Raw genomic sequence first — 18,839 nt, forward strand, 5'->3', positions numbered from 1 at the left:
ATCCGCTTATCTCATTGTTATCCAGTACTTTTCCATTGATCTTGTTTTGCCTATGCCTCTTCCTTGTTTTCTGAGATAACATTATTCATAGACATAACATGATAAATAATAAATAAGTAAATTATTTTTCAAGTAGTAAATAGTTAATATACATATCACATGACATTGTAATATAATGATTGTGTTCACTATAATTATTTACTCCTAGGATCCACAGTGTGTTCACATGCATCTAATCCTAATATGCCAGGCTGACCCTATCAGCAGTCTTTATCAAAGACTAGGCTGTATATTAGCAACAAGGAAGCTGATCGAAAAGAGCTGCAAATAATCTGTTGAACACAGTACGTTTCTGTGTCCACATTGGTTGCCAGAGAGATAATTCAACAAATAACGAAAGTAAGGTGCCTTCGAAGCAAAAGCGCATAGGCGAATATATTTGTGGCCAAGGACCAGACAGATTTAGGACCAGTCAGCAATAAACTAATTTGCTCATAATGAAATTGCCTCACAATATTTTCACTGAGATGCCCTTGGTTAACCAGAGCAAAGTGTGGTTCACATAAGTACACCGATCGAGGGTATATCTGTTTAGTGTTATTTACTTTTAAATACCTAATTTAAAAGATGATTAAACATTGAATATCCAACAGTTTCATTCAATACATCGTTCTGTGTGTGTCTGTTTTGTCCTTGTATGTGCAGCGCCCCTACTGCATAGAAATGGAAACACAGGTCCGAGAGGGACCAATGTAGGGGGGTATGTTAAGACTTAGTACTGATTTGTGTACTGCATGTCTATGTGCGTTATGTCAGTGTAGTGTGGATGTACCGCCAGTTCAAAGATACGTGTATACTTTGAGAAGTAATCTGTATCATGTAGTATAATCATGTAAACAAAGTAGGGGAGTTTGAACTGTATTGTGATTTAAGAGAAAAACGATTGTGATTATTTTCGTGAATTTTATCTTTGGCCAGGTATTTCTCAAGGTTAATCTAGTTCAGGTGGTCAATGCTCATTGTTCGAACTTGTATTATAATGGAAAATTCCTATTTTTTTTCCAAAGCTCCAATAGTCATTCAAACATTTATTTATTGATGCATTATGTTGAATGTGAATGGTTAATTTAAATAATCGCCATGTGTTTTTATCAAATTTAGAGTGTTTATTGTGTGTATACTGTCCATTTTTTCATTTGAAAATAATAGTCGATGTTTTTTAATATTCTTAATAAAAAAGCAAGAGAGGGACAGGAAGGAACACGAGAGTTTCATCTGAGGACAAATGTCCTCAGATGAACCTCATTTTCACTTACGAGGATGGTCGCTTCAGTGAAAGAAAGGACATTGGCCTACAGAATACGAAAATACACAAAGCAATATGGTATGGTATAAGAAGTTGTATCCAGCAGAGAGCACCTTTTTATTTTAAATCTTAACAAAAAAAAAAGGGCCTAAATTAATCGCACCACGCCCCACACTGGAATTGTGAGTTATATTGATTTCTAGCAAACATAATTTGGTAAGCATATCTATAATTCATGCTTTTCTTCATGCTCCAAAAAGTGACCAGCTTTTCTCACATATGGGGAGGATATAAGTGTGATAGTATCTCTTTAAAAAGCCTAACCTTAGGCAAACAGTTTTAAGTTATCTGAGAACCACTAACCCTAAAGTAGGCCACGGTAGTGCTGAAGCCGGACTCACTAATGGACAGTTCAGCCGGCAGATGTTGCGTGGGTCACCGCGGGTTTGAGGAACGGCTTCTGTTTCCTGGAACTCAAACATCTGCAGAATAGACTAAGTAGGCCTAAGGGATCGGCACGGCTGTCCGCCCGACACAGCAGTCCCAACTATTATCTCACGATCGCAGTAAAAAACAAAAGGGGAAATATTTCCTATACGTAATTAAAGAATACAACTTGGATTTGGCTGTTTATGAAGTATACACATTTCTGTTCTGTTTTAATCCTTAACAAATTGTGTTGGCCTTTGTTTGGTGCGCCCCAGTAGCTAGATGAAATTTATAATCTTCGTATCTCTTTTCTTTCGTTCAGAGTACAGAGAGATCTGGAGTCTAGACAGATCGGGACCCATTCTCTGTTGCCGAGATCGGAGCCGGTTGAGTCACTCATGGAAAGAAATATAAACTTGCACGGTGAATGATGATGTGTAGTAGGGTTCAGTGTGTCACCACATGTCGGCCACATGTGTTCGATAACAGACGATGCTTTGGTTCTGTTCCGGCTGTAAAACAAGAGGGGGAGCTACAAGCCTGGGAACGCAGATGAATGCCAAGACTTCATCAATAACTAATTTATTTAAGGGCTTATTTTATTTGGAAGTAATTAAGCACAGGGATAATTCTAAAATCGTTGCATGTAGCCTACGTCACGCCCGCACACATGTACTAGATCTCGACACAAACATTCCATACACACGTGCCGAACACACACACACACACACACACACACACACACACACACACACACACACACACACACACACACACACACACACACACACACACACACACACACACACACACACACACACACACACACACACACACACGTACGTACGTGTGTTTGCGCTCCAAGCTAAGCATGACCCACAGGAAACCCACTCAGAGGTCTGCAAGCCCAAGCATTATTTCCTTTGGACGTGTGTGATGTTGACATCACATGAACACCATTAACATGTCATACAGTAGGCCTATATCCCAGAACCTCATGGTTATTACTCTTTGCGCTCGGGACAACTGCTGACGGACGGAGAAAGGGCATGATTTTATTTATTTTTATGGCTTGGGGTGCTTTTGCCTACGATTCAACATCGCCTTTGTGATGTTGATGTAGGGGTCAAATTAATCCACGTTGAAATCTGGGACTACAAAATTGCCGTTTTTAATCAGAATTGCATATTGATATTCTGTGCGAGGTCATACACACATAGATATTTCAGTGACAGTATTTTACAGATGAGTAGAACATGTGCATGGAAGAGTGAAATCATCAGCTGTATCAAATAAAAGAAACTTAGGAACTACATGAAAACCACAAGCTACATTTTTCTTCTTAACTCTTTTCAATAGTCTAAACTTAAACCATGCAAACATGCTAAATACAATGCTTTATAAAAAAGACTTTCTCGATTTACACTTTTAAGATAGGCTATTAAAAACTTATTTTGATGGCTATTGTTTGGTCATAGCTATTTTCCCTGATTTGGCTAACAATAAATGAAAACATTTATTAAGCGTCATTTTGCAATTTTCTAATTTATAAACAAGCCCTTATTCCATACGTTAACCACATGCAGGGTTATAGAAGACGTCTAGTTCACGAATATTTACGACTTGATTTCCCTATATTGGTGGTTAGGACGAAATTGTTGGTGGTGGTTGGGGTGCAGTTCAGCTGTTTGGGGGCAGGGGACGCTATTTCTCTTATTTCAGATTCTACTGTCTTTGCGTCATCGTTCTGCTGGAGCGACTGTTCATCACCTTCTGGAAGAGGTCCTCTGAAACCACATTTAAACATAATTGAAACAGTTGAACAGTTAACAACGTTTGGCCTCTATAAGGTAACATCAAATGTACTTATTAATCTCAGGAAATGTTGGTGATGTTTCTGAATGATGCAGAAATAGAGTGCAGTAAAAATAATGAAAGATATTTTAAAGGATTCAAAGCAACTATATGCAAATAACTGCACAAAATATTAGAAAAAAACGTATATATTATGAGTTTCTGGTATCGAGAGAGTTTCTAGATATGTTGTCGGTGATGGTGATAGCGTGGTAAAGGCCTACGAGAGTTTTGTTTTGTACAAACTGACCTCCAATTCCAAGGTGTATGGATGGGTGTAGTCAGACATTTTAGGAGTCCGCCCGCAGCTTTACACTATTAATGTATGATGGAATGTAATGTATGATGGAATGGAATGCATGGGTTAGCCCCATAATTCTTGTTTCAATATGTACACGTGTGTGCTCTGAATTCTGGCTCCTCGCAACTCATATGTTTTTAATTCATTGACGTGTCAAACAGACGCACACTCACCGTTCTTGAAGCCTCGGGAGACCGACTGTGAGAGGAAATTGAAACGGTCTTTAGATGGACCCCAATAAGTTATGTCCCATGCCACAGCCTCTAAATGCTTCCTATTTTTTTATAACATGATATAACAATGATAAACTTGATTTCAGCAGCTCTATATTGCTTTTTTTTTAGGAATAAAGTACATCAATCTAAACTTAATACTCTTAGAGCTTAAAACAAAGTTTACAAAGGGCTTTAACAAACACAATAAACATAATTACGTAGATAGAAAATCCCAAAAGTAAATAGTGAAACGACAGTAATGCTGGCCATAATATAGCCATGTTGTACGTACAGCCTTCCTGACTCTGGACGAAGCCGATCTGACCCGTGGTGCAGGCCCGTCCGATTGAGCTCGTTCTACCCTAGGGGCTGGGTTGTGAAAACAACACAAAAAGGAAGGTTAATAAATGTCCTCTTAACAATGGGGAAGGGATTAAATCTCTCTTTTGACCGTTGTGTCACTGGAAACCTACCAGTATAACTAGTCCAAGACACATAGCCTTTGTACAGCCTTTATACAACACAATAGGAAGAGCCCTTTAAAAGCCCAATGTACCCAAGCTGTCAACATGTTTGTGATGTCTTGTGGTCAGGTGACTTACCTGTGGTGTGATGTAATTTGATAGTGTGGTGACAACTAAAGGATTGTGGCATCATGTGACATGTAATATGTTGCGTTCACATCGCTGGAAATTATGGGGAAAACATTTTCGCGACGTCGGAAAGTTTGCGTGAACGATACCTCATGACGCTGTTATGATTCTACTTCCGTTCGGCAACTCGGGCCAAATTCTGATAACAGAGTTCCCCCGTTGGTGACGTATGGTTTACTAGTGACGCGCATGAACATGGCGGAACATGACCGTTTTACTCAGTATAAAAGAATCAACCATCATATCACATTCTTTACTATTCATCGACGTTGTAACCGTCTGTTGGCATCGACTTTGCTCCGTTTTAAACGTTGTGAACTGGTTAACCAGCTCTAGATAAGGGCAAGGGTAGCCTTCAATACAGTGGCTATAAAACGTGCTTCTCATAAATATTAGCAAAAGTAGTTGATAGGCCTCAAGGAAATAAGGGCGTTCGTACTTGAAACTGGTCCTACTAGGTTCTGTTTAGTTCTGACTGGTTTTTATCAGATAAAAAAAAAGTGCTGTGAAGAACTTTTAGATTCCCAACGCAGCGGACATGAACAGTCACTGTCGGGAACACGCGTAAGCGTGAGCGTCATCACTGGCGAGCCGTCTCGTTATCACCAGGACAGTGAACGCGCCTATACTTCTTGATACTCCTTGATGCTAGTGATGGCATCATGTGATGGTGTGGAGACATACGCCTTGATGCTAGTGATGTCATCATGTGATGGTGAGGTGACATTCTCCTTGATGCTAGTGATGTCATCATGTGATGGTGCGGTGACATACGCCTTGATGTTAGTGATGTCATTATGTATTGGTGCGGTGAAATACTCTTGTGAGGTTAGTGATGTCATCATGTGATGGTGCGGTGACAAACACCTTGATGTTAGTGATGTCATCATGTGATGGTGCGGTGACATACTCTGTGAGGTTAGTGATGTCATCATGTGATGGTGCGGTGACATACTCTGTGAGGTTAGTGATGTCATCATGTGATGGTGCGGGGACATACTCTGTGAGGTTAGTGATGTCATCATGTGATGGTGCGGTGACATACTCTGTGAGGTTAGTGATGTCATCATGTGATGGTGCGGGGACATACTCTGTGAGGTTAGTGATGTCATCATGTGATGGTGCGGTGACATACTCTGTGAGGTTAGTGATGTCATCATGTGATGGTGCGGTGACATACTCTGTGAGGTTAGTGATGTCATCATGTGATGGTGCGGTGACATACTCTGTGAGGTTAGTGATGTCATCATGTGATGGTGCGGTGACATACGCCTTGATGTTAGTGATGTCATCATGTGATGGTGCGGTGACATACTCTGTGAGGTTAGTGATGTCATCATGTGATGGTGCGGTGACATACTCTGTGAGGTTAGTGATGTCATCATGTGATGGTGCGGTGACATACGCCTTGATGTTAGTGATGTCATCATGTGATGGTGCGGTGACATACTCTGTGAGGTTAGTGATGTCATCATGTGATGGTGCGGTGACATACTCTGTGAGGTTAGTGATGTCATCATGTGATGGTGCGGGGACATACTCTGTGAGGTTAGTGATGTCATCATGTGATGGTGCGGTGACATACGCCTTGATGTTAGTGATGTCATCATGTGATGGTGCGGTGACATACTCTGTGAGGTTAGTGATGTCATCATGTGATGGTGCGGGGACATACTCTGTGAGGTTAGTGATGTCATCATGTGATGGTGCGGGGACATACTCTGTGAGGTTAGTGATGTCATCATGTGATGGTGCGGTGACATACTCTGTGAGGTTAGTGATGTCATCATGTGATGGTGCGGTGACATACTCTGTGAGGTTAGTGATGTCATCATGTGATGGTGCGGGGACATACGCCTTGATGTTAGTGATGTCATCATGTATTGGTGCGGGGACATACTCCTGAGGTTAGTGATGTCATCCCGTGATGTCATGGGTCGGAACTCACGGAGGGGTTTGACGATGGAGTCGACCGCGTGGACGACTCCGTTGGTGGCCATCAGATCCGCCTCCACCACGGGCACCCGGTTTACGTACACCGTGTAGTTACGCTGAAAACAAACGGCTGAGATTCAATACACACTCTCGGGCAAACAGGTACGGTTAATATGCACACTCAAGCCTCACTGAACACTGTAGTTATGGTGGAAACAAACAGGAAGGATTTAATGTGCACACTCAAGCCTCAAGATAAACACTTGGGCTTCACCGTACGCCGTGGGGTTATGCAGAGAACCAGTTTGATATCAAAGCATTGTACAGTTCTACACAGTGGTGGTGGTGAGTGAGGCCCCCCCTTCCCTGTAAAGCGTCTTTGAGGGTCTAGAAAAGCGCTATATCAATTCAATCAATCATTATTATTATTATTATTATTACTACATGCTATGCACAATACTTTAAAAATAGTTCATGAGCCACACTTTCAAACATATTTTGAACATCAATGAGAAGGGGGGGGGGGGGGGGTCCTACCATTCCCATCTCCAGCCTCTCTCCCAGCAGCGGCTGCATTCTGGTGTGGGACGTCACTCCCCCGCTCACCAGCATGCCGTCCCCCATATGGAACCTCAGCAGCCGGCTCAGCCCCTGGCTGTTTTCTGGAGCAAGCAGACAGACAGACAGGCAGGCAGGCAGACAGACAGACAGACAGGGAGGGAGGGAGGGAGGGAGGGAGGCAGCCAGACACGGACGGAAAAACAGGGAGGCAAACAGACAGACAGACAGACAGGCAGATAGACAGGTGGAGACAGACAGGCAGCAAGGCAGGGCGACACGCAGACAGGCAGATAGACACAAACACATACACACAAGCTGTTAATGATGTCATACAAAAAACCTAACATCCCTCATAGCACCTTGGGACAACCTATTTACTCTGAGCTCCGAGCCTCTCCTCCAGGCTGTATGTCCATAGCCACGGGACACTGCTCTCTAAACAGACTCTATTCTTGCTCCTCGATGCCTTTATTAGGCTCAGATCGTACGTTCGCTCCTCCGGGTGCAACAACAACGGCACTCGCACTCTCCAGCCGGCCAGCTGTTCTGCCCCGGCTGAGGAATACAAATCGACGTGCTTGGAGGACTGTTGCTGTAAACCTTTGGCGCGACCGGAGTCATTGGTGCACGGGCTGCCGCGTCTAAACACCGCAAGACAATATCGTGCAGCTATTCTCTTTCCTTTCCTGTCTTTTCTCCGTTAAGTAATGCTTAAACCATTCACAGCCCCACGCTGTTCCAACCCCACCACCCCCATCACCCCCATAGTGTTAGCGTCTCCCCTGGGGTTTTCTGGACAAAGCCCATCCACTGTTTCCCACCCTGTCCGCACAGTTCAGCTCCGGTCGGGATAGAGGGAACCCGGACGCCCTGGAACAACTTGGACAACGTTGGCTCCCTAACTTATTTTGGTCAGAAGGTTCGACCCCAGCTCCTTACGTTGTTGTGGATCAGCTCCACTGCACATCGGTTTGACCCAATAAACATCTGCCTGTGATATCAGTGCTCCGGGGAAGTAGTCAGTAGTTTGCCTGTGGCGTCGAAATCAACAGTCTGGTCAAATATAAGTTCATATACATATCTATACCTTTTTTTCATTTTTCACTCAAAGAGTTGCAGTAAAATATCTAGAGTTAGGAGCCAGCGTTCTCCCGACACGCCGATGGGGGACGTGGCCCGGTGGGGGACTTACGCAGGAGTCTGTTGAGCTCAGGTCTGGGAATGGTGTTGAAAGCGTCGTTGGTAGGAGCAAAGACGGTCAGCAGTTTCTGTTGGTTCATCAGCTCCGTCATACCAGCAGTCTGGAGGGCCCCTGTCAGCAGACTGGAGATACAGATACAGAGAGGAAAGTTTCACTTCAGATAAAAAGATGATCCCCAAAGAAATTCTAGTTCTTCAGTTGCATAGAAATCCATGTTTTTCAGTCGCATAGCAATTCACATGACGGCACATTCAGAACAGAATAGGGACCAAAAAAAACCTGTTAAGAGACAGGCAGTGATTAGCAATAGCCTACTAGTAAAATATATATATCTTTAAGGTAGTAGTAGTAAACTAATGATGCAATTTGGTAAGAATGTATCAATGTGTTTTTTCTTTCAGTGGGCTGGGACTAAAACTGTCTTTACTTTATGCCCTCATTTGCTTTTTAACTGGGGAAATTAAACAATGTAAATCCTACTTTCTCTATTGGGGAAGCGTGTAAGTGTAGGCAAACTGCACAGCCCCGTGTGATTATGTCTTGTCTCATGACTATTAAAGGATCAAAGCATGGTGACAGTTTACTCCAAAATTAGAGGGCCAGACCTTTATTAGGATTTATCGTTATTATGGGTTTTTTGTCTGATTTTAACAGCTAGTTGAGCTCTTAAAGATAATTACACTCCAAAATGCAGTGTAATTATTATTTTGTAGAGGCAATACACAACAGAGTGTTTATATTTTATTATATATAAACACTTATCTTCCCTCACCGTTCTCTTAATTTATGATAAGATAATTTATGTTTTATTTTAACAGTTCAACAACCAAACAGACTAGAGACGCGTCATTGCCGGCAGATAATACGTCCAAACAATAAGTCGTGTGATTACAAAATATCCTCCTGGGTCTTCTAACCGATCCAAAGTCAAACCACTACCAACCAACAACGTTGTCGGGTCAACCATAAAGACTTTTTTCCTGATGTATGAATCACTGCATGGTGCCCGATCCCGTTACTTTATGAGGACAACAACACAGGGAAAGTGAAATGAAAAGAAAATCCAAGGCAGCCGTGCATGTGCCCTGACCCGAGGGTCAAGGAGCGATGCTGTTAAAACCTCACTCTACAATAATTACCGGAAAGACCATAAAACAGCCATAAAGAAACCTGGGGGGGGGGGGCATTCTTCATACCAAAATAATAAAGTAATAAATACCAGAGTAATAAATGACCAACCCTGCTGGTCATCCTGCCCTGACCTAAACCCGAACACTCACTAACCCTCCGAAAAAACAAAAAAACAGAAAATGAGCTCTAGATCTGGTCGACTGCTCCATACCTGAACCGGTCGTCTGCCTTCAGGACATCCATGATGGTTCCAGTTGGTGGGGTGAGGACCTTGTCCACAGTCAACATGCTGGCGAAGCGGCCCATCTTGTCGTGGGCTGCGATGCAGGCGTTCTCAACGCATAGGTTCTGGACAGAGACACGGGAACCAAGACATCAAGGTCAAACCACTCAGAGGTCATTCGTAGCTTCAGATGCACCCGATGAAGCGGATTGGTCGATTGACAGGTCTCTTGGCTCGTTGTACGTATTTTGCGTCAGATTAGGGTTATGTCTAGGGATGCAAATGTGAACCAATAGCTAACTTTATCTACATCGGGGTGTCAAAACATTGATGTATTGTTTTCCTCTTCAACCAGGTGTCCTTATGAATGCTAATGTTTGATTACTTGCAAATTGCAATGGAATTTTTTTCAATATCTTCAATAGTACATAATTATAATTTCACATTGGATATCAATCGATGCCTGTAAGGAGCCATGGTCAATTAAAAATATATAAACAGGGGCCGATGTTCAGATCAGACGTGATATTGGCACAAGCAAATAACCCCCCCCCCCCCCCCCACCCCCCCCAAAAGACTGCAATCATTCAGACTTCAACAAGACTGAACACAACGAGAGGTAATAAAGGGCTAAGTAATGTAGTCTTTATTTCAGGCAATAACAAGTTGTCAAGTCTTTCCCTCAACTCCTTGTAAGGTTCTTTAATTCTGTCGCCAAAATAACATCCCAAATAAAGAGATGACGAAACAGGTTAGCTTAGAAAATGACACTCTAGGATAGGGGCCAAGATGATCGAGTACACAGTCTGGGGGTTATGGTCTTCCCAGCCAAAAGGTTCGGGGTTCATTCCCCAATGTCCGCTGCTTAACCTTAGAAGTCCTTTTGAATGAGATTCCAAACCAACTACCTGTTTCTTAATGAATGTATAAATAGGATTCACTGTACGTTTCTTTGGAAAACCAACATCTACTAAATAGTACAGTCCCTAGTACACTTTCTACCTTCTGCTCCATTGTGTACTTCAAGTATCAAGTATATATTATCTATTTTTTTTAAACCCACTAAGTGGGTTTTTGGCCGGGTAACCTTCTCTTGTCTCTGCACTGCACTGTGGTGCGTCTCTTCCTGAAAGAGAGCTAAGGATCCCATCGTCTCAGAAACAAAGCAGTAGTGAGAGGCCAAAGAGGGGTCACGGCTGCTCCTGTGGTGAACACTGGTGTCCATTTTGTCATGCTTGTCGGTAATAAAACACACTCACCCACACACTGTAGACCCCCACACACACACACACACACACACACACACACACACACACACACACACACACACACACACACACACACACACACACACACACACACACACACACACACACACACACACACACACACACACTCACCCACACACTGTAGACCCCCACACACACACACACACACACACACACACACACACACAGACACACAGACACACAGACAAACACACACAGAGTCTGGAAAGGATTAGCAGCCTTGGGACAGAGGAAGTATGTTGTTGGCTGCAGTGCTCATTAATGAGTGGTAACACGATTCTCTCTGACGCCCAGGAGAGCCGTGAACAACGCGGAACCTCTCTTCTTGTGGGCTGCTACAACACAGTGCAGATCCCCGCACTGGGATTCTCCAACATCTTTAAAGCTATGTCCGCCTTCTGCTGGTTTCCTAAGCTTTAGGCATGAGCTTGAAATGTCTACTCTAGCTAGAGTGCATTGTAGCATCGAGGAGTAAGCAAGATGATGGAAGGCGCTAACCATAGCTAGGAAAATAGATACGAAGAAGGAAGCTACGCAAAAGGTAGCTTTGAAACGTTGAGTTCACCAAAAGAAAAATCAGGATTTTCTTTTAAATATTCACTTAAATTGTCACATTACGATGCAATCCTTATCTTTTTCCAGCATTATATAAAAAAATACTAGTTAATTTAATAAGCCTATCGGCTCGCATCTGAAAGAAGAAAGAAATTGTCAAATGGAAAAAAACGTGGGTTGGGTTTTATAGACCAAATTAAAGCCGTTGGTATGGCCGCCGCGCTGCTGAAGGAAATGGGTTCCTGCTCCGTCCCCTGGGCCTTGGCACATGAATCACCTATCTAATCAACGCTGAAACGGTAGACATGTGTAGATAATGAGCTTATTTCCACGGAAGAAGCTGCGTAATCAAAGCAGTTGCTTCTAAGATAAAAAAAATAATGGAATAAAGCTTATGTCAAATAAATAAACAAGCATATAATGAGACGTTCTTGGCATTGACACCACCAGGGTAACTGTGGTTCTTTGTGGTTCTGTTCCTGCTGGAGCTGAAATTCAAGGCACATGGTTATGGGGATGTGGATTAGAAGTAACATTTCACAGGCCACTTCAAAGTGTCTAACAGAGTTAAACCGTCCTCTAAAAATCCCAAAAGATTGATCAAGTTATGTCAATAAGGTTGGCCTTGGGCATACAAAAATACTTCTTTAACAGGTTACGGAAAAAAACGAACTGACCAACTCTTTCAACCAAAGATTGAGTTGCATGTGAATATGGTTTGAGAAAGTCCTACACAATTGTCAAATATGATTCAATGCCTGGACTGGTGTAGAGTACATACAGTATATACAGTACAGCCACACATTTTTTGTATTGTGCCTCAAGGTAAATGTAACTCTGTCATCAATAAAAATGTGAAATAAATGTTGTTAACGTCGGTAATCTAGCATCAGATGATTGAAGCAACTCACAGGACAAAGACAAACACCATGTCACCGTGACGATCAAAGTAGGTTATGTTGTCTTTCACATTTACATTTAGCAGACGCTTTTACCCTAAGTAACTATTCCAAAGTAACAACCATCCAATCACACATTCACACAGCGACGGGGGAGTCCACCATGCAAGGCGACAGCCAGCTCATCGGGAACAGTTAGGGTGAGGGTTAGGGCTAGGGTTAGGTGTCTTGCTCAGCGACACCTCGATACTAAGCTAGAAGGAGCCTTGGATTGGCCTAGCAACCTTCTGGTTACAAGCGCGACCTCCGGAGCCAAGTCTCCCCCAAGTCTTGTCTTCCAGTCTTTGGTTAACCAGACGGTTTCCTGTCGGCCATAATTCTCTCATTCATTTTTCTAGCTACCTCATAAAGAAAATAAATGAATGAATGACGGAATAATTACCAATTCGACCACATCTAAAGGCTTGTCAGACTGATGCATAACATTACATCCACTCTTGGAAAGTCAGCCTTCCCAACGGGTTTCTGGCATCAGGAGAACGTCTTCCTGTTTGACTGACGATCAGTCAGATCACCAGATCTCACCAAATAACCCAGCAAACAAGCAAGTCTGTGAGAACAAGCCCAAAGTCCCTTACAATAAGCAGACGTCAACACTACAACCGATACTCCTGAGAAAGACAAAGGGCACCATTTCTCCTAAAACTGTCTACCGTTTCCAACAAGCATCAAAGACCGAGGACAAACCTAACTAGAAGCAGAAGAGGAACACCATCCAGGAGGGGTTTCGTAACGCAAGGGAAAGAAAGGGCGAGTCGGAGAGGAGGAAATACAAAGAGAGAGAGAGATAGAGGGAGAGAGAAAGAGGGGGATGGAAATATGGCGATATGGAGAGATCGGGAGAAATGCAAACAGAGGGACAGAAAAACGAATGACTAATCCAAATGCACAGCTCGTCCTGTTGTATATTTTAGCCCCACTGGGTTGAAGTCTATTTCTGCAAATGTAACATGACATTGTGGTGATGGATCTGCGGTGAGGTTTCTACGTACGTTGCGGTACACGAACACCCTGAGCTTGAGCCCTCCTAGGGTGTCCAGCTCCTGTCCGTGGTAGAGAGACTTGGAGCTCAGCTGGGTCTTCAGGAGATGGTTGTTCATCAACTTCCTCATCTCTCCGTCCATCGTCATGCTCCCTAAAACCACACAGCATCAGGGGTTGGGATACATTCAGTTAGCACAACGTAGGGATAGGGTACATATGGTTAGCATCACATAAAGTTAGGGTACATAGGGTAAGCACAAAAGAGCTAGCTCGACATAGGGTTAGAGTATGGTTAGCACGACATATGGTTAGCACAGCATAAAGTTTGGTTAGATAGGGTTGGCACAATATAACAGACTAGGATACACACAAGCACACAAAAATGAAGAGAGAGAGAGAGACACAGGGAGAGAGAGGGAGAGAGAGAGAGACACACACAGAGGGAGAGGGAGAGAGAGAGAGAGAGAGACACACAGAGGGAGAGAGAGAGAGAGAGAGAGACACACAGAGAGAGAGAGAGAGAGAGAGAGTAAAGGTTAAGCTAGAGGAGGGGGGCCGGACCTTTGAAGGCATCGTCCTGGGGGGCCAGCACGGTCAGGGCCTCGCTCCCAGACAGAAGGGGTCCCAGGCCGGCGTCCACAAACATCTGCTGGGCCTTGGTCACTGTGGAGCCCTCCATCAGCTCCAACAGGGTCTTAGCTAAAGAGAAGGACGAGACGAACCCGTTAAAGACGACACCCACTACCGCTACTGCTACTATCTACTATTACAACAAGCTTGTACTTCCAAGTACTTACTACTTCTGCTGAAGCAGTAACTTTCCCAGCGGAAAGGTACCCGGTTCGATCCCCGAGGCCTGCGGCCAAACCTCTAGGCTGCCTTTCCTAGACCCTCCCGCTCCGCACCACCGACCCCCCTGTTGTGACCGTTTTACGATGTCTGCACAAGGCCTTCACGTGTGGCAGTCTGCCCCATTTTGGAAGTGTTTTGGAGCAGGACATAGTGACATGGCGCTCACACCTGAGTCGGGGATGAGCAGCTCGTTGATGTAGTGGATGACGCCGTTGGTCCCCAGCTGGTCGGTCTTGGTGATGATGGCTTTGCCGTTGAGGGTCATGTGATCTCCGTCGCAGCCCACCTCCAGCACCGTGCCCTGCATGGTCTCCATGGGCATGCCCGTGACGATGGACTCGGCGCACTGCATGTGCTTGAGGATGTGGTAGTTGAGCAGGTCTGGGGGGGGGGGGAGTGTGCAAAGGTGAGTGTGTCTGTTTGTGTCGTTATTTGTTGTGTTCAGAAATCAGTCTTTGCTTATCTGGGCGTACCTCTTGGTGTAAATAATCAGTCTCTATTTACCGGATGTATGTGCCAGTGTGTGTGTGTGTATTTGTTGTATTCGTGCGTGATCAGTCAAAACTGAATGTGTGTTTGCTTTGTGTGCGTGCACTGTCCAATATGTGTACGCGTGTGTTTGTGTGCACTGGCTTCAATCGGAAAACCAAACTATTCCCGGAGGAAGCAGCGCCACACTGTGCAGTGATGAGACGCAGGCCTCCGCCGCCGCCGTCACGGCTCTCGTCACCTCTCAGAGCCACGGGGTCTCCCAGGATGCGGTTCAGGGTGTCTGGGGGGATCTTCTCAAAGGCTTCGTTGGTCGGGGCGAACAACGTGTACTGGCCCTCACTCTCCAGCATGCTGGTCATCCCTGCAGCTGCCAAGGCCGTCTACACATGAACACACACACACAAGCACACACACACACACACACACACACACACACACACACACACATACATAGCACTGAGACCACAGTAAGCTTACGCTTTTTTTGTCCTATGTCAATCTTAGGTCAGAAAATGCTTACAACCCAAAACCTCACACACACACACACACACACACACACACACACACACACACACATTGTTTTAACCCAACATCTGCCACTAATAAAAATGTCTGAGTGAAGTTTGACAGTGGCTGCAAATCCTGAGTCAGTTCCTATTCTACGTTTATTTAGGGCCAATGCACATATATATAGTTGAGCCAGATTATAGCCACAAGGCTTATTTAGATCTGTTGTCCAACCCTACTCAAGTATCAATAGCTTATATGCCAGCCTTTCCTTAACGATTGATAAAACAGAGCAATAAATGGCTGCTTGACTCGTCGACCGTTGATTGAGGGATCAACGGGTCGGAGAGTTGGTCGGTTGGGCAACACTCACGCGCAGCGTCTCCAGGTCGTCGTCGGTATCGATGAAGCTGTGGACGTTGTTGGAGATGGCTGTGATGACGCGGTCCACCACGTGCACTATCCCGTTGGTGGCGTGCTGGTCGGTCTTGATCAGCCGCGCGCAGTTCACCGTCACGATCTGCAGGAAAGAGCTATCGGGTCAGTATAGGGTCAGTCTGTCCATCGATTTGTTTGCCTGTATATCTATCGATTGGTCTACCTACCTAGCTATCGCTAAATCTATCTATCTATCTATCAATTTCTATATCCTTGTACCTCTCTTCCGATGTATCTATCCGTCTATCTTGGCTAAGCTCAGATGGTAGAGCGGGTTTACTTGTAACCGGAAGGTTGCTAGTTTGATCCCCGATGCCTCCTAAATGAGTGTCGAGGTGAGCTTATGCTTCCGACGAGCTGGCTGTAGCCTTGCATGGTTGCGTTGGTGTGTGAATGAATGTATGTAAGTCGCTTTGGATAGAAGCGTCTAAATGTATCCGTCAGGCTTGCTTGCTGTCTATCCAGTAATTTTGTCCGACTGGATATCGATTTATTTGATAATCGAATACTTTATTTATTGATACTTCTATTTATTTTAAACCAGTTGAACTTTACAGTTACTGGCTACCACGGGTTTCAATGAGCCTTCCAATTGAAATGACCTCCCCCCTCCTCGCCTCCCCCTCCCCGTGGAGCTCCTCACCCCGTTGGGGTAGTGATGGATGTGCACGTCAAAGTCCTGGTACATGGAGGTGAAGGAGGAGCCGTGCTTGAGGTCCTCACTGGTCAGCCTGCGGTCGACCATGTGGTAGTGGAGGGCATTGAGCAGCTCGATGTTCACGTTGCTCACCAGAGCATCCAGGATCTCCTGAAGGGGGGCGCAGAACACGGAGGGGGTTAAAGGGGAAGCCTTTCTCCATATTCTTAAATAGGGGAAGTGCCTTTCATTTGCGTTGTGCAATCACTTAGAACAACAACTCCATTTCCATTTGCGGCGAAACAAGCTTGAGGCCGTAGCCTAATCTCTCTTGTATTAGAAAATGGCAGAACGTGACGGTACACCTTTAAGGTGTTAAGGGAAGAACAATTGTTGCCGAGGGGGGGGTGGTGGAAGAACAATTGTTGACATGGGGGGCAAAAAGTTAATATTGGTAAAACCGGTTGTCATTTTTTATTTTGAGGCGGCAGGGGGGTGTTGTCGCAGCTAAATGTAACTAATAGTTACTTGTAATCTAACTTAGTTACTTTTAAAATCAAGTAATCAGTAAAGTAACTAAGTTACTATTTTAAGGAGGAACTAGTAATCAGTAATCAGATTACTTTTTCAAGGTAACTGTGGCAACACTGACGTGTACTAACAAACAGGCTTTCACACACACACACACAAACACACACACACACACACACACACACACACACGCGCACGCACACATTTGAGAGGGGGGGGTGATACTTACATGGGGCAGGGCGGACCAGGCTGTGTTGCTGGGGGCGAAGAAGGTGACGCTGCCCGGGCCGTCGATCTCCTCCTTCAGGTTGGCCCTGTCGGTGTACATCTGGGTGGTGGACGCCCCGGCCACGCCCAGGGTGTTGTATATGTCCACCAGGGGGAGTGCTGGGTCGAGGGAGGGGGATCAAACCGTTATCTCGTATAATCCAACGTAATCTGATCGAGTAGAATGTCATCTACTGAAGAATATCCTATTCTGATCTAATCTGATCGAATAAAAACGGATTAGTCTAATTTAATCTGTTTCTTTTCATATTTTATTGTTGTTACCTAATGTAATCCAACCTAGCGTAATCTAATGTGAATTTACATGATATAACATAATCTGATGAGATTCAACCTAATCTAACATAATATGATCAGATTTTATCCTCATCTATCTCATTTGATCTCATCTGATGAAATGGGACCTAATATAAAGTAATCTGATCCAATTTTATTGAGCTGAATGTTATCTAATTAAATCTGATCATAACCGCATCTAATTTTATTTAATGTAATCTAATATCAGATAATGTCATATAGTTTGATTATAGTGTAGTGTGATATGATATAATCTCCTAAAATATAATCTAATATAAAGCAGCCCTGTAATACACTCTCTCACCAGCAGGGCAACCCTTTTCTCCGGGCATCTTCTCGTAACCAGGGCAACACTCGTAGCTGATCACCCTGCGGACAGAATGTGAACAAAAGGTCAACACACACCACACCAACCTCAGCGTAGAAATCGTACAATCTCATAGAAACCAAACCGTGATAACGTGATGAACACATCTATCCATCCTCTTCATCACATACATGGAAAGGTGGCATCGATTATACCGAACGACGCGGGTTAGATTTCCGGAGGATGGCCATTTTGCCGAATACCTGGCCCTTGCCGTAAGGGTTTCTGTAAAATGCTCTGACTAACAGAACCCAGCTGTGCACTAACAAATTATTCAGCATCTTGTACACCGCTGGAAATCAAATGCACTTTAATATTGCAATCTGTACTGCAGATGATTCGATCCAATACAATACAAATCTGCCAAATGGGGCAGAATCTCTCTCTCTCTCTCTCTCTCTCTCTCTCTCTCTCTCTCTCTCTCTCTCTCTCCTCTCTCTCTCTCTCTCTCTCTCTCTCTCTCTCTCTCTCTCTCTCTCTCTCTCTCTCCTCTCTCCTCTCTCTCTCTCTTCTCTCTCTCTCTCTCTCTCTCTCTCTCTCTCTCTCTCTCTCTCTCTCTCTCTCTCTCTCTCTCTCTCTCTCTCTCTCTGGGGTGACTCATGAACACTAATCTCCTCCAGGAAGGCGGAGGACTCTGCAGAAGGTAACCCAGTGGCGTGGGGTCTCCTGGGGAGACTTGCGGTGAGCAGACCCAGGAGCTCCAGACCACAACACCAGCTGGGCCGGGGAGACCAGCTTTCTACCCCTGGGTGTCTGGCTCATGGCTGCCTCAACTCATTCCTATACGGTCCTTTGTAATGTTTAAGAGCCCAAAACGCAGTCTGGCTGTTATTA

General features: G+C 44.4%; 1 protein-coding gene and 1 long non-coding RNA gene across 3 annotated transcripts; one reads left to right on the forward strand and one right to left on the reverse strand.

Moving 5' to 3' along the window:
• The first annotated feature begins 678 nt into the window (after positions 1 to 678).
• On the forward strand, positions 679 to 3,056 carry LOC132466598 (uncharacterized). Its single transcript, XR_009527899.1, has 2 exons — positions 679 to 760; positions 2,058 to 3,056. It is a non-coding gene; the product is annotated as an uncharacterized LOC132466598 (long non-coding RNA).
• Positions 2,891 to 18,099, reverse strand: tgfbi (transforming growth factor, beta-induced). Of its 2 annotated transcripts, XM_060063854.1 has the most exons (15): positions 17,943 to 18,099; positions 17,283 to 17,440; positions 16,529 to 16,693; positions 15,821 to 15,967; positions 15,179 to 15,320; positions 14,617 to 14,829; positions 14,158 to 14,295; positions 13,605 to 13,747; positions 9,798 to 9,934; positions 8,447 to 8,577; positions 7,231 to 7,355; positions 6,707 to 6,809; positions 4,398 to 4,474; positions 4,064 to 4,088; positions 2,891 to 3,522 (listed from the first exon to the last, which is right to left on the reverse strand). In XM_060063854.1, exons 1-15 carry the CDS (start codon positions 17,968 to 17,970, stop codon positions 3,461 to 3,463), a joined length of 1,794 nt encoding a protein of 597 aa, XP_059919837.1. In that variant the 5' UTR covers positions 17,971 to 18,099; the 3' UTR covers positions 2,891 to 3,460. The 2 variants fall into 2 exon arrangements, with proteins under 2 accessions (XP_059919837.1, XP_059919838.1); XM_060063855.1 differs by lacking the exon at positions 4,064 to 4,088.
• Between the last annotated feature and the right edge of the window lie 740 nt (positions 18,100 to 18,839).

Source organism: Gadus macrocephalus, chromosome 10 (genome assembly GCF_031168955.1).
Source record: "Gadus macrocephalus chromosome 10, ASM3116895v1".
In the NCBI taxonomy this organism is placed as follows: Eukaryota; Metazoa; Chordata; class Actinopteri; order Gadiformes; family Gadidae; genus Gadus; species Gadus macrocephalus.